Source organism: Sus scrofa, chromosome 4 (assembly GCF_000003025.6).
Source record: "Sus scrofa isolate TJ Tabasco breed Duroc chromosome 4, Sscrofa11.1, whole genome shotgun sequence".
Classification (NCBI taxonomy): domain Eukaryota; kingdom Metazoa; phylum Chordata; class Mammalia; order Artiodactyla; family Suidae; genus Sus; species Sus scrofa.
In genome coordinates, this window is record NC_010446.5 from 103,962,843 (window position 1) to 103,982,802 (window position 19,960).

At 47.6% G+C, this 19,960-nt stretch overlaps 1 protein-coding gene across 1 annotated transcript; it reads right to left on the reverse strand.

Annotated features, from left to right (window-relative positions):
- CD2 (CD2 molecule) lies at positions 960-14,129 on the reverse strand. Its single transcript, NM_213776.1, is given in 5 exon segments — positions 960-1,258; positions 5,283-5,405; positions 9,324-9,557; positions 13,629-13,934; positions 14,069-14,129. Coding segments are annotated over 5 exon segments (1,023 nt in total).

The following is a 19,960-nucleotide window of genomic DNA, read 5'->3' on the forward strand; positions in this document are numbered from 1 at the left end:
TTCCTCCAAAGTACAGCTAGCATGTCTGCTAGCCGGTGGTGGGGTTTGACTTTTAATTATAGTCACTGAAGCCTTGGGAGTTGCTTCAAACTTGGGATTCATCTCTTAGTCTGTCCTTCTGTATGTAGTCTGGTAGACTCATGGCACCTCCAGTATTCATGGATCCCCTCTTTTCAGGGAGGGTTCTATAGCTCATTTTCACCATGTCTGAACAGCCAAGCAAGTGAGACCCAAAGTGAGATTATGTTTTCTGGTGCCCCTTGTTGTAAGTTTGTACATAGAGATTTCAACTCATTATATAAATCTACCAGTAAGTTGTGGGTCCAGCTTTGCAGATGAGACCTGGGGAGTAGATTCTGGTTATTCTGATGGGGATTAAGGTGGCACCATTGAATTGGAATGACCAAATTTGGTCCTACTGTCAGTACCTCACCAGCACACCTCTTTCTGATTCCGTAGCTGGATGCTGGGCTCCTTTCCACAATGAGTAAACACTGGTGTCAGGTCAAGCCTTTTATTTCACTTCTACTCCCCATAAGGTGAGCAAATGACAAGCATGTCTCCAGCAGGCAGGTTGCTTGCAACAAGACACGGCCACACCCTCCACTTGATATCTGATGCCTGCACATGGTGTGAGACAGAGGCTGAGAGATCTCCAGGATTTTGTGCTCGGTCACCCATCATCCTAATCCGTACTCTTTGACGGTTTTTCCCTTCCTGCAGTGGTGGAGGAGGCCAGAGACTCCAGATGTCAGGCCTCGGGGCTGAGTTAGATGGTACAGACAGGGCTGTGGCTCCTGGGCTTGGGCGCTGTCCCGGTCCCCCTGCAGAGCACGCTTGATGGAAGCGGCTAGCATGCGCGCCTGGAGTGGAGAAACTCCACAGTGCCTTTTACAGGAAAGGACAGTTTCTGTTCTCTTTTAATTAGAGGGAAGGGACAACCGCATCAGGAGACAGAGTTATGAGTTTTCTTTGGCCTCATGGGTAGGTTTTGTTTGAACTCGAGGCTTGGGGAGGGGAGGGCCTTTTTGCTGGTGAACTTGTGTGCCCGGGGTAGGAGGAGGCCTCTTCTTCTGTGGGTGCTGGACACGGGGGCCAGGAGGCCCGGGACGAGGAGTAGGTGCCTGAGAACGATGACCAGGCATTGGAGGAGTTTGGGAAATGACCGGATTTTGAGGAGTTGAGCCTGGAAATGGATGGGGCTTCCGGCCCCTTTCCTCGGGGCTCGCTCTCTTCGCTCTTATCTCCAGCTCCTCATCTGCAACAAAAAAACCTCTGAAGAGTTCTCTCGGCAAGGTACGATAGAGATCACTGTCACTGGTACTGAGTGTCCCTCCTGTGCTAGCTGCTCTGGGGATGCCATGAGAAAGCAGAAGCCACCTCACCCTCTAGAAGTCCCAGGTCTCATGGCGGAGACAGAGAGGCCCATGGCAAGGCAGAGTGAGAGCCCAGGCCTTGGAGAACTCAGGGAGCCGGCGGCAAGAAGACCCGTGGAGGGCTTTGTGTCTGGGTCTCCAGGGAACAGAGAGGGCTCAGACCCCAGCGCTGCCTCTGAGTCATCCTAGGGACCAGCTGAGAGTTCCTCAGGGCTAGAGCCCTGGCGTAGTCTCTGAGGAGTCAGAGAGGACTTAGTAACCACCTGCCTCCACATGGGTCTTTCTGTTAGATCTGCCTTTCTCCCAATTCTGCTGCAGTTCAACCCACATTCTGGTGAGGGGTTGGGATATTTGCAAGGGGCTTTTTATTTTGTTTTGTTTATTTTATTTTATTGTCTTTTTAGGGCCACACCTGCAGCATATGGAAGTTCCCAAGCTAAGGGTCGAATCAGAGCTGTACTGCTGGCCTGCACCACAGCCACAGAAACATGGGATCCAAGTTGCATCTGTGACCTACACCACAGTTCACAGCAGTGCTGGCTGGATCCTCAACCCATTGAGCTAGGCCAGGGATCAAACCCACATCCTCAGGGATACTAGTTGGATAGTTACCACTAAGCCACAACAGGAACTCCTGCAAGGGTCTTTTTAGCCCTTAAAAACGTACTGGTTTCTCAGAAATTCATAAGCAAGCCCCATCCTCTTGGATTTGAAAGAAAAAGACTTCCTCTTCTGGTCACCAGTATGGGATTTTCTGCTTTTTGCGGTGGCAGTCCGTGAAGACAAGTGCACAACCCACAGTAATGTAATTTTTCCTTTGCTTGTTTTAAGATCACACAGGGGAGTTCCCGTCGTGGTGCAGTGGTTAACAAATCCGACTAGGAACCATGAGGTTGCAGGTTCGATCCCTGCCCTTGCTCAGTGGGTTAAGGATCCGGCATTGCCGTGAGCTGTGGTGTAGGTTGCAGACGTGGCTCGGATCCTGCGTTGCTGTGGCTCTGGCGTAGGCTGGCAGCTACAGCTCCGATTAGACCCCTAGCCTGGGAACCTCCATATGCCTCAGGAAGAGGCCCAAGAAATGGCAAAAAAAAAAAAAAAAAAGAAAGAAAAAAGAGAAAAAAAAAATCACACAGGAAATCTCTGAGGATGCCCAGATGCTGTAGACCTGGAAGGTCCTACTGGGTGCTCTGGCCTCCTTTGTGCTACAGGTTAGGTGTTCCAGTCCCTGCGCCCTAGGTTACCCTAATAGTGCTCCTCTAGTGCTCTAGAAAGCTAGAAAGAGGACACTCTCCCTGGGGGAAGCCGGGGCCGCCTGTATCAATCCGGGGCACATGGCTTAGGAAGCCCCTGCCCTCTCTGAGCATCACCCTCTTGAGTGACAATGTGAGTCCAAACAGCCTCCTCCGATGGCAGGAAATCCAGGTCTCAGGCGGCTTTGAATATGTCAACTTAAAGCCAAAGGGTGTTGTTTTGGTGGAGAGAGGCGGGTGTGCTCTATGCACAGAAAGGGAAAAACATCCTCTGTGTCATCTTTGGTGCCTCAAGGTAGCAGAAGTCCCCCAGGAGGCCATGGGGAGGACTCTGCGCCCCAATCCCAGTTCCCAGCTGTGAAACCAGCCGGAGTCCTTTGCCATCCCTGTATGGCCAGCTTGGGCCATTCACTTACAACCTGTCGCCCTCACCCCCCCACCACAACTGTTTTGTTCATTTGTTCTTTGAATACTTATTCCCCATCTTCTAGATGTTAGGTGCCATTGCTAAGTGGCAGCAGTGGCTCAGACACAAGCATGGACCTCAGGAAGGCTAAAATCAAGTGAGTGACAGGAACCAGGACTGCACATCACAGTGTCTCTGGTACGGGTCCAGGGCCACCAGAGAGGTGCAGGCAAAGAGCAACGAGTTCTGGGAGGAGGGGTGGGGTGTGTCCAAGGGGCTGAGACCCCGGGCAGACTTGGACAAGGTTAGCTACAGCTCTGTGCAGCCTGCCAGTCAGAGCAGGATGGTATGCCCTGGCATGCCCACGCTCGCACCTTCAGTCTCAGCCACGTATTGGCTCCATGGAATGCCTCCAGCCTCAGTGTCCTCCTCCCCCTCTGCATCTCCTGGTTACTCAACCCTGAGCTGGGACTAGGGTGAAGCAAGCAGGACACCGGGGCCCCAAACTAAAGGAGGCCCGAACTCCTGGGGTTGTACAAGGCAGAGCTGACCCTGAGGGTGCAGATCTCCTCAAGCTCTCACACCCTAGGTTCCTTGTTCACCTTACCCTCATCCTGACTCAGCCCCCTGGACACAGGATGTGGGAAAAATCATTTCATCCCACTGAACTTAGCACTTCTCATTGTGGCTCAGCGGTAACGAACCCGCCTAGTATCCATGAGGATGTGGGTTCGCTCCCTGGCCGCACTCAGTGGTTAAGGATCTGGCAATACTGTGAGCAGTGGTGTAGGTTGCAGATGCAGCTTGGGTCTGGTGTTGCTGTGGCCGTGGCTGTGGCTGTGGCTGGCATCTGTAGCTCCAGTTTGGCCCCTCGCCTGGAAACTCCCGTATGCCACAGGTGCGGCCCTAAAAAGACCAAAAACAAACAAAAAAATCCCCCACTGAACTTAAACTTCCTCATCTGAAAGAATATTATCTATCTCATAAGATTACTCGGAAAGTTGGATGAGATAATGAATGTAAAACATCATTACAGAGATCAGTCCCTGACACAGCGAATTGCTTTGTCAGTGAGAGCTAGTCAGCACATGGGTCAGTTCAGCTTGGTGAGAGAGCCACTGCCTTGTCATGGGGTGGCTGCAAGGTCTACCTTGGAAGAATACACAATCTTTGACCATTAGGCAGTGGGGGAAGAGCCTTTGCAGGGAAAAGAGGGGCAGAGAACCGCCTGAGCAGGGCCCAGAAGTGAGGAAGCTGTGAGTGCCTGTGGGACTCAACAAACAATTCTTTTGAAGCGTGGGGCCATGCTGGGGGCAGGGACCGGAAGGAGGCCTGCAGAAAGAAGTCTAAAGCAAGGAAGCCAAATCTAAAGTGGCTCAAGGCCACCACTGCCTGGGAAAATTCAGACCATGTCTTTGGTGGTTCCACAGGCAGCTGGCCTGGGCATTCAGGGTTTGCTCTGGGGAGAGACCCCATGTGGGGGGACCCTGTCCTGCCATGAATGTGAGCTTGCCCAGAACCCAAGGGACCCACCTACCTGGCCACATATCCTGCTGATGGCTGGATACCCGTTGCTGGATACCACCTGTAGCATGGAGTCCCAACACCCCCATCCCAGTGTCCACAGAAGCACCATTATCTGAACACACTGCCCTGGGTGTCCTGGCTGACCCTCAAGCCAATTCCTCACTTGTGAGCCTGACCTTTTCATTCTTGGTTGGCAGACAGGCCTGACCAAGAAGCACTCGTAGCCCTGACATCTCAGAACAGTGACTTGAGAAGGGGACATAAACACCCAGTTTTAGCACAAGTGTGTTCCTGTGAGTCCCTGATGCCCTGAAATTTTACTGTATTCCTAGGAGCCTGGTCCTGAACACACCTTGGCCACCCCCTTGGGAGAGGACAAGAAGTTTGTTCACAGAAATGATGTTTTGAAGCTAGTCTTTCTACCCACGTAGCTATATGGGGCTCCTTCAAAATGTGTCCCCACAGCCTTGTGGTGGTGGATTCCAGTGAGGCTGTCCTGGATCGAGCTTCTCAAAGCTCCCACATTGTCACCACTGAGAATGTGTTTTTTAAAAATCAAGCTAACCACAAAATGGAACAAACTGTAACCGCCGGCTACAGCCCTGACATTCTGAAACGCCTCATCTCCATTATTTTCTTTCCAGACTCTAAGTGCCAGCCCCATGCGTTGTTGCCACGGGGATTTCACCTGGGCGGGCGGTGGGACAGTGGAGGGGGGCTTACCATTTCTCCTGCTGCTCTGCTTTTTCCTCTTGCTGGTGTAGAATATGAGTAGTGCTATGAAGATGAGGAATACGGTGCCTCCTCCGCAGATGCCGATGATGAGATAGATATCCAGACCTTGCCCTGCAAGAGGAACAGGCAGGATGGACAGGAGGGTCCTGGGGAGAGGGGCCATTTCAGTGCTCTGGCCAAGGACTCCAGGACCCCTGCCTCTTGTCTTACGGATAAAAGAGCTGGCCACACTCACGGAGGCTAGCGAATTGGATCAATAGCTGAAGAGGTGCGGGGTCCAAGATAAACCCCTTCAGAAGGCTCCTTGGAGGAGTGCTCTCCTGGACCTGAAATGCCTGATTCTTCAGGGGCCAAGGCACTGTCCCCTGCCCCCTATCAAGCAGAAGGTCACAGAAGTTTAGATCTGAGAAAGAGCTTAGAGACAGTCAAGCGTAACCTCTGATTTCGCTGACAAGGCCCAGAGAGGGAGGATGAGTTTCCCGAGGCCTCGCAGTCTCCATTCCCGAGTGATCTTTAATCAGCCCCTCGTCTCAATGTTCCTGCATTGTTTATCCAGCTGCATCTCTGGCTCCCCTTCTACGACATGATCTTTTCCTCACCTGCTTGACCAGGCAGTTTCCAAAGACCGAGTACCCATTTCACGTGTCTAGCTTAGCTCTCTGCCCTCAAAACCAGCAGCCCCCTGCCAGATTTTCCCTGGACTGTGCAAGAACCTCAGACACGCAGTGTGTGAGCAGTAGCAGTGGGCTTGATCTTCAGCTCACAGACCTTCCGTCGCTATAACACCATGGGGATAACGACGACTGTGCTCAGAGAAATGTGCAGGCTCTCAAGGTGAGAGCTGTGTGATCTTGGGCAAGTTACTTCACCTCTCTGAGCCTGTTCCTTTCTTTGAAAAAATGGAGATAATGAATTTACATCACAGGTGGCTGTTGGAAGTCAATCAGATAATAGATGTGAAGTGCTTTGTAAACTGTAAAACTACACACAAAGATGAGGGCCTGCTCTGGCTACACCTCTGTGTAGTGGCGCTTCTGGGAGCAGTTTCCCGGGAGGGGTGCTGGGCTGTCTGCCTCTTTGTGAGTCAATAGCAGTCAGAGAGGCAGCAGCTGGGGCCAGGTGTCAGGGGCCTTGTACATCTGGAGAACAGAGCTCAGCCCAGCATCACGAGGAAACCTGTCTGTAGCCAGACATTCCTGAGAAGACATTTACACATGAAGCTCAGGATGAGCCGTAGGAGTAAGCCAGAGGCTCAGATACCAAACTAAACAGGTTTTCAGACTACAGTGCTTTGTGAATTCTTGCTTTCTTTCCCAAGTCTCTCTCTGGACCCATTCTTTGCCTTCCAGGTACACTACCTCTATCTGCTCTTGGATGAAGGGGCTTCCAGTAGAAAAGCAGATATAATCCTAAAGTGCTGGTGAAATGGGGCTGGGAAAGGAAGGGGAGGTCCCTTAGGCTCTGCCTGCTTGGCGGAAGGGCCAGGGCTATTGGAGTCTTCCTGGGGCTGAGCTGAGGACGTCCCAGAGCCTGACCTGGGGGCCATGGCAGGCCTAGGACATTTGGGGAGCACAGAACTAAGCTGCTAGCTGGTCTTCCCTCAGAGTCCTCAGACGGGGCAACCAGGCCCTTACCTGGGCACACTTAGGAATATAGGAGCGCCCTACACAGCCTGTTTGTACGTTTGTGCATCCCAGCACTCTGGGTGCTGTCGGTGGGGAACATTCCAGCCTGCATCAGAGGCAGCTGTGTCTCTGCTGTTCAAGACTCTGTCTTCACAGTCTCTAAATCCAGCCACACTCCTTCCTGCACTCCCTCTTAGCCATAATGTGCCTGGGAGTGTTTGTGGTAGAGTCCTTCTTATGTGTCCAAATCTGCTCCTTCCTCCAACTAGTTTGGTTTCAAGTTCATACCCACCTTTTCCGAGCCAAGACATCCATCTAACCATTGCTCCCCTCTGCCTTGGCCTTGGCCTTTTTGGGCAAAACATCCAGATCCCTTTAACGGTCTTCCAGAACAGCCTCAATGCTCCCCCCCTGCCCCCCGCCCAACCACACACACACAGACTGCCCCTGGGTATTCCCCCATCTCTCTAGTGGCTTCTTTCCTAAACTGGCTTCTATTCTGCCCCATAGACTAAGGGGCAGGACTGTCGCAGTCTTCCAAACCTAGAGCCCTCCCTCCCTCCCTCCCTAATGCACACACATGTGTATACCAAAGGGATGTAGTTAAAATAAACATGGAGTAGGGTTTCCAGATGAAATACAGGATGCCAGTTAAACTTGAAGGAAACAATGAATAATCTTTCACATAAGTAGGTCCCACGCAACATTTGGGACATATTTATCCTGTCTTTATTTGCTCAGTCTGGCAACTCTACTCCAGAGTCTCCTGAAGGGGGATGAGAGCCTGTGGAGTTGAGGAGGGACGACTTCATTCACTGTGCCTTAGTGACGGAGGGACACGGAGGAATGGCTGGTGGCACCATGAGCAGGTGAGGTAACTCTGGTCCAAGCATGTGACTGGCAGACTCTAGGGTGGCTTCCACTGGCCCCTGCCTCCTGGTGTCCCACCTGTGGGGTCCCCTCTGATGGACTGTGGGCTGGACTTACTGAGTGGCTTCTAGTGAATAGAATGCAGCAGGAGTGGTAGGCTAGCCAACACTCCTGAGATGAAGTTACAAACAGACCACAGCTGTAGTCTTGGGCTCTTGCTGGCTCTCTCATAGGCTGCTCTGAGGGCAGCTAGCTGCTGCATTGGGAACAGCCCAGTGCCCACCATGAGTGAACCTGGAAGTGGACTTTCCCCAGTAGCCCCTGCATCTTATGGACAGCCCCCAGCCCCTGCCACTGCCTGGATTATAGCCTCCTGACAGCCTCTGAGCCAGAGTCATCCAGCTAAACTACTCCCAGATTTGTGTTCCACAGAAACTGAGACAATAACGGCTTGTGGTTTTAAGCCACTAAATATGGGGTCATTTATTATGCAGCAACTGATAACTAATTCAAGGAGTATATTAGAAAGCCTTACTTCTGACTTCACACCAGCTCAGGGCTGCTCCCTAGGGTCACTGAGCAGCCATAGTTGCTGGAAAAATTGAGGGCCTCTGGCCAGATGACTATTTTTTGTGCTCAATTTTGCTGCAGGAGGTTGAGCAGACAGCACTGAAAAGATACCGCAGAGCATCAGAGGAGCCAACTCTCGAAGATCACAGGGCTTAATCTCTGTGGACCAGGTGGCTGAAGCCCAGCCAGGGGAGGGAACTCTGTCCTGGTCAGACAGATCCAAACTATGAGCCCAAGCCCCAGCTTCCAGCCCAGAATTGAGTACTGTGGCAGGTGGAATCTCAACAGTTACTTCTGGGGGTCATGTCAAGCTGGAGGTCCAGGGAAGAACGCAGGCTCTTGGAGTCTGGGGACTTCCAGTGCCAGCAACCATGCTGGGAGGGCAGCTCCGAGGCAGGAAGAGTGTTGCTCCACTGTGTTCACGGTCCTCCCCGCCTCTAGCGCTTCCTCTCTGCGGGCCTCTAACGCCCAGGGTTTCTGTGGCCCTTCTGCCCTTGCTCTGATGGAAGGTGCTGGCCCTCCAGAAAGGAACCTCCTTTACTCCTTCTCCAGCATTGTCCTAGGAGTCACAGTCACGGTCACTGACTAGCTGTGGGATTTTGGACAAGTCACCTTGCCTCTCTGGGAAGCGGCTATCTGTCTCTATGGGATAACCACAAAGCTCCTTCTGTCTCATCAACTCAGCAAGGCTTTTTTCTGGAGAGAATCTCTTTCATTGCCTGAGGTTAAATCCTGCTCTCTGAGAAGATTCCCAGGACGGGTAATCACAGGACACAACCTGCTCTCTCCTCTAAGTCTTCCCTTAAGGATTTCCAGGGGAAAGAGGTATGTGTTCAGTTCCCATCCTGAGTCAAGGCTGCCTCCCAGCCCAAGCACCCACACCCCTGAGCAGTCCTCTGCTATGGGCCAGGAAGGGGTGCTGCTACAGTGACCTTGGAAGTTCAGATCAGTGCCCACCACGTACCCGTACAACTGATGGTCACCATGCTGATTTGCTCACTGGCGTTGTTACTGGCCACACACTTGAATAATGTGCTCCATTTGGTGTTCCACTTCCACAGGATGACCTTCTGACGACCTTCTCTGGCAGTGGACTTATTTACATACAGTTTTAACTTAGGGTCACTTCCTTCTGCTACCTCACAGGTCACCGTTTTGTTGGCACAGCTCCAGGAGATTACAGGTTTTGAGACCCCATCTGAAAAGAAAATAAAGATTCAGTTCCTATTAGGCAATTAATTGACTGTAAAAGACATACCAATTTATAGAGGGGAATTTGAGCTAGTTAAGGACCAGGAAACAATTTCAAAGACCCCCTACCTATTTAAAAAAATAATTTCTATTTTAGTTTATTTATACAACACATTCAGGAAAAAAATATTTCTGATACAGTTTATAGATACACTCTATTAGTAAAAATATATCAAATGTTTATGTGCTGTTTTATACCTAAAAAATGCTTTCAAATATATTATACTTCATCTTGCCAAAGAGAATAGTTTTTCTTCCTGTTTACAGATGAAGTGCTCAAGGCTCTGAGAGGTTAAATGCATGGTCCAAGAAGTGGCACTAATAAATGACAAGTCAGGAGAGGAGCCTACTCCTGTAAGTCCAAGTTCAGTAATCTGGGTTTACCACATCCTGATTCTCAAATGTTCAGGAGCTTGGGGGGGATGTGCTTCAAGAGCAGTGAGAAACTTGATCCTGGAGGAACTGGCACATGTGAGCCAGGGGCCTTGGTCACACTGGAAAGTCCCCATCCCCTCTGCCCTAATAGGGGCCTGTGAGCAGGGGTCCAGGTGTGGCCTTCAGGGTCTGGAGCGAGAGAGCTCTTCAGCTTCCCAAAGCTGCTCGGCCACTCACTGAGCCTGGCTGGACACCCTCCTCCGTAAGAGAAAGATAAGAAAGACATTCTCCACCTGTCATCACAGGGAGGACATGCGACAAAGCCCTGGCACAGTGATAGGTACTGATAATACTGGTGGTAGTTGTTACATTCATCATCACGTACTCTCTCCCTCTCCTTTTCTGACACCAGAGTATTTGAAGGCTGCGTCATGAAAGAAGAAAAGGCCATGGCCTTGGCATCACAGGGGCAGGGTCCAAATGCTTCTCCACCACTTCCGAGCTGCAGGACCAACTGCTCCCCTTTTTTTCAATCCTCCCTCTCTTTCCCCACCCAGACTTGCCACCTTTTTCTCTTTGCATCTTTCTACCCATTATGCAGATGGATAGCTTCTTTTTTAAAAAGCTATGCCACAGCTTACAGCAATGCCAAATCCTTAACCCTCTGGCAAGGCCAGGGATTGAACATGTATCTCACGGAGATGCTAAGTTGGGTTCTTAATCCACTGAGTCACAATGGGAACTCCTCAGTGCCTCTCTTTACCAGTGTTTTTCTATGCATGCATACATGTATAAATAATGCCCTAAAATCTAAAACCAGATCATATGATTTTTTTTTTTTTTACTCTGCCCTTTTTCCTTTATTGATCTATGGCGCTTTCTTTCCTTTAGGAATACAAATAAATACACATATCCACCATCTTTTAAAATTACATATATTTGATTTAATTACTAAGTTGCTAATTGCTGGGGACTTGAAGATCCTTTCCAGTATCTCACTCATGGAAACCACCTAGCGATGCACAGCCTCTGGAAGTCATATCTTTGTTATATCTTCTCTGTAAGATAACTTCCTACGAGAGGCATGGTCTGATTGAGTGGGCACTTCTTGTAGTTGAGAGCTCTTTGATTCCAGGTTGTTAGGACATACTCCTCAATATCTGCTTTCAAAGGGCTTCCTACTGCCTCTTCATCCGTGGGCAGCAGCCCCTTCATTAAGGCGATGTGGGTATCAAGATTGGAGCCTGAGAAGCATGGATGAACAAAGAGATGGGGAGAGCATCAGCCCCGAGGAAGCAGGCATGGTGTCCTAGGCACACCTGGCACTTATGCTTAGTTGCCTCCCTGAAGTTTGTCCTGCTAAACAGCCCAGGGAGTTGTTACTATGAAAATCAGACTCAGAGCAGATAGAGAATTTGCCCAAGGCCATGTGGCAAGAAACAGTGACCGGAGCACAAATTGAGATGCTATGCGATATTCTCTCTCTCTCACACACAGTGAAGTGGCTATTGTTTCCTGGTAAGATCTCTGTTTTTTGGCCAGAGGACGTGAGGGTGTATTTTTGAGGAGTGAGGGTGTATTTTTGAGGAGTGACGGTGTGTTTTTGAGGTCATGAAAATATTCTAAAATTGGTTATGGCGGTGGTTGTACAATGCCGTGAATATACTAAATGTGATGGAATCCTACACTTTAAATGTTCGAATTTTATGGTATGTGAATTATATCTCAATAAAGCTGTTTGGGGGTGGGGGGATGGCAGAAAGGAATGTCACTGTCCTCACTAAAAACAGCCTTGGGTTTGGATCCTGATTCTACTCTTGTCAAGCCACTTCTGTTTCCCTATAGATAATAAGGGGATAATAACAGCTACCTCTCAGGATTTGGGGGAACCTTAAATAAGACCATGTAGCAAAGCCCTGACACCTTGCTGGGGGCCATTATCCTCACTGCCACACTAAACAAAACACAAATATGAGGCTCAAGTTCAAAACAGGACACTCAAGCCCAGGCTGGCAGGAGTCATGACATGTGGTTCCCAGCGCCCACAGGGAGAGGGCCCTTCTGACTCCATTCTGTTTCACCCCATTCTGGAATGTACTCCCCATTCTGCTGCAGGACTGAGGTGTGGAGAATTGTCATTTGCAGGGGAGCTGATGTGTCTGTGATGGTTGGAGGGGGGCTGCCACCAGGTCCATGTGCTAAGAACAGGGCTGGGGGTGACGCTCGGTAGGAGAAGGAGGCCCTCTTTGTGGTGGCATTTCCTGTGTGAAGCACAGAAGTGTTTATTTGCTCACTGAATCTCTGGCTGGTGCTCATGCTAGGGTTCCTGCCTCTCTTTCCAAGCCAAATACAGCTTCCTCTTCTCACTTGGTAACCATACCCTGTTCCCTGGACCTGCCACTTCAGTGTCATTTCTTTTTCTTTTAGGGATGACATCCAGAATATGGAAGTTCCCAGGCTAGGGGTCCAATCAGAGCTGCAGCTGCTGGCCTATGCCACGGGCACGGCAACTGCAGGTCTGAGCCACACGTGCGTCCTAAATCGTAGCTTGTGCTGACGCCGAATGCTTAACCCACTAAGCAAAGCCAGGGATCAAACCTGCATCCTCGTGGATAATACTCGGGTTCTTCACCCGCTGAGCCGCAGCGGGAACACCTTCACTGTCAGTCGTCATTTCAGCTCCACTTTCTCATCCCTCTCTCCCAAGCTCAAGCTGCTTTGTTCCTCTTTTCTCCACACAGGACCCTTAGTATAATCATTCTCCAGGCATTTTATGGGCACCCTTTCATCTGGGCCGGTGGTCATCAGCTGCTCATTAAAATCATGGGGGAATTCAGCACCTGCGATGCTCAGGCCCAGCACCAATAAACTCTGATTTAATTGGTCTGGGATGGGACTTCAGTGCTGCTGACTTTCCTAGCACCTCAGCTGATTCCACTGAGAAACATGAATAGACTCACCAAGCAGCCCCTTCCTACTTCACTTGGATTAAAGCAGCAGCTTCTGGACTGGTTTTCATGCTTCCACCTTCCATGGAAGCCACTGCTGCCCTCGCAGGACATGCATCGATGTCCAAAGCCACCCCTGGTGTGTTTTCTACAGGTATCAGCAAAAATCACCTTCTACCTTTGATCATTACTGATGGTGAATAGATTAGAGCAAGGGCTGTTCATCCTTAACTTCGTTGTTTCCAGCCCTTTTCTGCCTTACAAGGACGCCTTCAGGACATCCCGGCTTGAAATTGGTTCTCTGCATGGAAACCCACTGCTTTCCAGTCTGCATCCCTGTCCCAGCCCCATACCTAGCTTGCCTTTTCATCCTTATCTGGCATGGCCACCTTTTCCATCTACCCATCTACTCCCCTCCTCCTGGTTAATGCCATCCCAATCCAGATTCTGCACTCTCCGGCATCCCCATAACCAGTGAAGAAAGATTTTGAGGTGTATAGACTTGAGGGTCTATTTGCTGTGGATTCTCTCTCTCCCTGGAGCCTGCACCCAGGCAGGAGGGGTGCATTCCACTTCCTTTAAGGCTCCCCCAAGGCCAAGGTCAGGGCTAAGGACATTCCATCAACGCTTGTCCCCAACTTGCTAAATAATAGCACCTGTACTGAGATGGAGGAATTTAGGGGATAAAGACTTACCTAGAATCTGCAAATCAAATTTTCTCTCCAGCATGTGTTTTCCATCCGTAGCATAGACAGTTACCTTGTAGATACCCTCATCATCTCTCTTCAGATCTTTAATTCTCAGAGTTCCATTTGGTAACATCATGTATGTGTCTTTCACAGGGTGAGTTTCTTTGTTTTTTTTAAATTCTGCGATCTTGTTTTCATTCTTCTGCCATCGTATATGATCTACGTTATCATGTTTTGAAAGTTCAGGAATGTCCAGGTTGATGTCTTGATCCACGATGCCCCAGACAACCTCAGTAATTTGAGAGACTGTACCTATAAAAAGCAAGAGAGTTACTGAGGTAACTCGCTGCCAGGGAAAGCTAGGCTGTGAATTCTTTGACTTTTATGCTCAGTTCAGGACTCCAGAGAAGCTTCTGATGGTGACAGGGGAGACTCACACAACTTACCTTTGTTGGAAACAATGAAAATCAGGAGGAAGCTGGCCAAGGTTGTACATGCGAGGCTCATCTTTGGGGCAAGTTTCCCTCTTGTGATTCTGAGCTCTTCTTACGAAAGGAACTGAAATTAACACCCATGGAATCCACCTCCTGCGAGCTTAACCACGTGCCTCCTTCTTTTTTCTTTACCGTGACATAGAAAACACACCCAAACCCACAACCCCGCCACACACACACTCACACATTCACATACGCAACTCAGAGAACCAACCCGGCTGATGTGTTCCTTTGCTGAAACAGGCGTGTCGATGAGTGTGTCTTCTCATCACATTTTAATCCTCACAACAGCCTTGGGTGGGTTTTACTATCTGCCTCGAAGAGAAGAGGAACTGAGAGGCTAAGGCTATCACTCAGGATCACCCTTTAGTTAACATGGAGACAAATTTAACTCCATGGCCCATCTTCAATTCACACTGCTGTAATGCCCCCAACGGGACCACATAGAAATATAAGTACATGTTTTTAAGTGAAGAGCAGGCAGAATACAATTATTTATTCCATGATTAAAAATAGTGGAAAATGTATACATACTGAATAATCATGAAAGTGGATTTTTCCCCCCTTTCTCAAAAGGCATTTTAAATGTTCTAAGGCTGTTTATGAGTTAAATATATACGTGTGTGTGTGTATGTTGAGTCTTAACTATAAATGCTTGAAATCCCCAAATCTTCTGTTTACCATACATTTTACAACTATATGGAAATTCACAGTTAGGCAAATAAAGACTTGTTCCAAAACAAACAGAAAATGCACTGAGACTATGAAATGCTATTAACCAGAACAAATCATTAAAAAAAACCATTTAAGATGGTCAACACTGTGGATGGCTATGAAAAAGAAGAGAAACAGAGAAGGAGACAAGTGAGAGAGCCCTGGGAGGAAGGAGAAGGAAAGGAGTGTGTAGCACAGCGAGAGAGACAAGGTGCATAGATGGATGCAAATAGAAAAAGAGGCACAGGCTCAGCCATAAAAAAGAGCAAAATAATGCCATTTGCAGCAACATGGATAGAACTAGAGACTCTCGTACTTAGTGAAATAAGTCAGAAAGAGAAAGACAAATACCATATGATATCACATATCTGGAATCTAATATATAGCACAAATGAACCTTTCCACAGAAAAGAAACTCATGGACTTGGAGAACAGTCTTGTGGTTGCCGAGGGGGAGAGGGGGGAGGGGGATGGACTGGGAGTCTGGGGTTAATAGATGCAAACTATTGCTTTTTTTTTTTTTTTGTCTTTTTGCTATTTCTTTGGGCCGCTCCTGCAGCATATGGAGGTTCCCAGGTAAGGGGTCGAATCGGAGCTGTAGCCACCGGCCTATGCCAGAGCCACAGCAACTCGGGATCCGAGCCACGTCTGTGACCTACACCACAGCTCACGGCAATGGCAACGCCGGATCCTTAACCCACTGAGCAAGGGCAGGGACCGAACCCACAACCTCATGGTTCCTAGTTGGATTCGTTAACCACTGTGCCACGACGGGAACTCCCAAACTATTGCTTTTGAAGTGGATAAGCAGTGAGATCCTGCTGTATAGCACAGGGAACTATATCTAGTCACTTGCGATGGAACATGATGAAGGAGAATGTAAGACAAAGAATGTGTGTGTGTGTGTGTGTGAGAGAGAGAGAGAGAGAGAGACTGGGTCCCTTTGCTGTACAGTAGAAAACTGACAGAACACTGTAAACCAACTATAATGGAAAAAATAAAAATCATTAAAAAGAAGAAGAGGCACAGAGACCCAGTCACAAAAAAGGGACACCCAGCTTTATGGTTCTTTAGAATACAGTGAACAAAAGTCTTAAAAATTGTGCTTGTTTTCTGTTTCAGTTTTAGTTAGAAATATGGATGTTATTTCTCAGAAAGTTGCCCAGGAACTGAAAGTAAGTCCAAATTGGTTTTCAACCACTGGGCAAAAGGAGGTCTCGATAGAATATATACCTCATGTCTGTGTAGCAAATCCCTAACTCATATCATTCACAAAAATAGAATGGAGTTGGATTAGATACTTATTTTTAATTTTTTAAATATTTTTGCTTTTTAGGGCTGTACCTGCGGCATATGGAAATTCCCAGGCTGGGGTTGAATGAGACCTGCAGCTGCCAGCCTGTACCACAGTCACAGCAATGTGGGACCTAAGCCATGTCTATGACCTACACCACAGCTCACTGCAACACTGGATCTCAGATCCACTAAGCGAGGCCAGGGATCGAACCCTCATCCTCAAGGATACTAGTTGGATTTGTTTCCGATGCACCACAACAGGAACTCCTGGATTAGATTTTTAAATGTTAAAACAATTATAGTGCTAAAAATCCAGTATAAAAAGATATTTTAATAACTTTGAGTATGGAAAGCCTACTTATACAGATTATATTATCCAAAAGTAATTTTTAAAAAGGTAGACACAATTCACTAGGTAAAGATGTAACATTGATGTCTAGGCAAAGAAATAATGAACAAAATAAAAAGACGTGACAAAATATTTGCAATATATATGAAAAATTATTAATATCCAAAACACATTAAGTATTCCTATCAATCAATAAAAAAATGAGACTCAGTTTTTTAAATGGGAGAAGGATATAAATAAGCAGTTTATAGAAGAATTACTTTATAGAAAAAATATCAATAAATGTATGAAAAGATAGGAGCTCCCTGGTGGCCTAGTGGTTAAAGATTTGGCATTGTCACTGCTGTGACTGAAGTTTGATCCTTGGTCTGGGAACTTCTGCATGCTGTGTGGCCAAAAAAAAAAAAAAAAAAAAAAAAAGTATGAGAAGATATCTAATGCTATATATATGTATATGTGTATATATATATTTATGCCATTAAAACACCATTTTTCACATATTGGCAAAGTTAGAAAAGACAGTGATTTACATTACTGCCAATTACATAGGGAGAGGAATTCCTGCCATGGTATAGTAGGTTAAGAATCCGACTGCAGCGGCTTGGCACAGATTCGTTCTCCTGCCCAGGAGCAGCGGCTTAAAGGATCCAGCACTGCCGCAGCTGTGGTGTAGGTCATAGCTGTAGCAGGGATTCAGTCCCTGGCCTGGGAACTTCCATACACTGTAGGTGTCGCCATTAAAAAAAAAATTCTTTTTCAAACAACTAAAATTATGGTATATTCACATTATGTAATTTTGGATAACAGTTAAAATAGGATGAAGTAGACCTAAAAGTAAGACCATATTGAGGAGTTCCCGTTGTGGCGCAGTGGTTAATGAATCCGACTAGGAACCATGAGGTTGTGGGTTCGATCCCTGGCCTTGCTCAGTGGGTTAAGGATCCAGCTTTGCTGTGAGCTGAGGTGTAGGTCGCAGATGCGGCTCAGATCCCGTGTTGCTGTGGCTGTGGTGTAGGCTGGTGGCTACAGCTCTCATTAGACCCCTAGCCTGGGAACCCCTATATGCCATGGGAGCGACCCTAGAAAAGGCAAAAAGACCCCCCCCCAAAAAAGACCGTATTATAACTATGCTGTATTATATTAATGTAATAGGATTCACACCAAACTTAACAGTGCTCCCTGTTGAGGATATAGGTTTGGAGGAAGCTGAAAAGAAAACTTTCACTTTTTACTTTATCAGCTTCTGTCAAGTTAGAAATTTTGATAATGAACACATTAATTCTGTAATAAAATTTTTTTTTTTGAAAATAAAGTGTCCTTATGCCACCTGTTTTTTCAAAAGTACATGCAGTTCCTGGGAAGCAATTAGCATCCAGCTTCCTTGCTTATAAGTGGCTAACCCACTAGCCAGCTGCCAACAGCAGCCCCTCTAGGCCTGGTGGGGACAGTGGAGTAACAGCCATGGGGTTACTACCTCAGCTTTCCCGACAGTTTTCCTAAGTTCTCACGGAGCAGGGGGAGAACAACTCTTTTTGAAACATTAATCCTGCTCCTCTCGCATCTTATTGGTCTTTTTTTTTTCTCAATGAATTTTATTACATTCACAGGTGTACAACAATCATCACAACCAAATTTTACAGCATTTCCATCCCAAACCCTCAGTGTATCCCCTCATCCCCCCCAACCTGTCTCATTTGGAAACCATAAGTTTTTCAAAGGCTGTGAGTCAGTATTTGATCTGCAAAGAAGTTCATTGTGTCCTTTTTTTAGATTCCACATGTAACATCTTAACTTGATTCTGAATGACGGACATGACAGACTTCAAGGGCAGAAACTGAAAAAGAAACGGATCGAAAAATCGATGTAAAATTTAAAATCTTTGTGGGTAAAAACCCACACACAGAAAAACATTAGACAAAATACTAAAAGGGGCAAATGACTTGTAAGATATATAACAAAAGTTAGTAGCCTTAACATTAGATATTTCATGTAAATGTAGAAAGAAGAGAAAGACACATTGGTATGAAATGGGGTCAGGGTCATAAAAGGGGTACTTCACACAAAAAAGAAACATGATCGAACAATAAGCCTAAGAAAATGTAGTCAATTTATTAATAAAGAAATGTAAATTTTAACCTAGATGCATTTTTCATCGTTTATTTTAAAAATGAAAATATACAGTGTTGATGATGGTTAAAACAGTCGTTCTTGAATATGGACAGTAGAAATGCAAGCAGGCGTAGAGTTTCTGGTGGACAATCTGTCAGTCTTAAAAAAAAAATTTCATATTTTGACCCAGCAAGTCCACAAAGATGATTTTATCTTAAGAAAATAATGAAAAGATGTATGACTTAGCTAAAATTTAGACCCTCTAGCATTTTTTTATAAGTCAAAATGACACATAATTTAAATATTTGAGAGGAGGAAATCTTAAATAAATCATGATATGGACAAATAGAATATTGGGATAAAAAGGTCACAGTAAACAAAAGAATCCCATTTTCGTGTCTCACAAAGTGTGTGCTGGGTGTGTGTGTGTTTTAGAAGGACGCCCTCCAGGGCGCTGGGCTCTGCGGAGTGGGATAATGGCTGCTGTCTTGTCCTTGGTGGTGGGTGCTGTTCTCACATTTCTAACTTGAACACATATTGCTTTTCCATTGATTTCGTTTTAATTCTAAGTGGGCCTCCCACTTAGGTAAAACCTCCCAGCCATGAGGGTGGGCGCAGTTCCTGTGGAGCTTCCCCGGGGAAAATCCGGTGGTGACTCATTCCAGTTTCTCCCCCTGCATCTTCACCGTGGGCTCGTGGCTCTGACAGTGCGTCCTCCCTGACTCTTCTTACCCAACCTAACGCTCCTGGGGAGAGAGACTAGAGGGAAGGGAGTAAGAAGCCCAGGAGGACGAGGGAAGAAGACATTCTCAGAAATCTCGCTCTGGGACAATTCCTGCCCCTGACTAGGGAAATATCGTTGGTCCTAGCTCCTGCCTCTGTCTCGCTGTGTCAAGTTAAAGCTCTTGTGAGAAGCAGTCTGAGCTAACACGGTGGCAGTTCACACCCAACCAAATGTCTTCAATTGTCAGGTTTTAGAGCAGCAGGAAATTCAGGAAGCCATCTGGTTTCTCCACATTTCAGTTCAGGGTCCTGAGCCCAGGGAGGTCCTGGGTGTGCCTTCGTCCCTCGTCCAAGTCAGCAGCCTAATCCCAGCCTTGTCTCTGGGACACTGTCTGCCTTCTCCCGGAGACCTCAGGGTCATCCTGCCTCCCAGCCCCCGTGTGCCCCTCCACTTCGGCATCACTGAGTCCGGCCTCACCTTCCTACTAAGCGTCCATCTCCTCCTCTGGTCCTTCAGCTTGTGCCCCCAAGCCCCGGGGAAGCCCTGAGAACAGAGGCAGCCATACAGCATTTACCCTAAAGCCGAGGATGCTATGGCCTCAGTGATGATCGGTAGGCCCCTCTGTGTGTGTGTCTGCAGCCTGGCCCTGTAG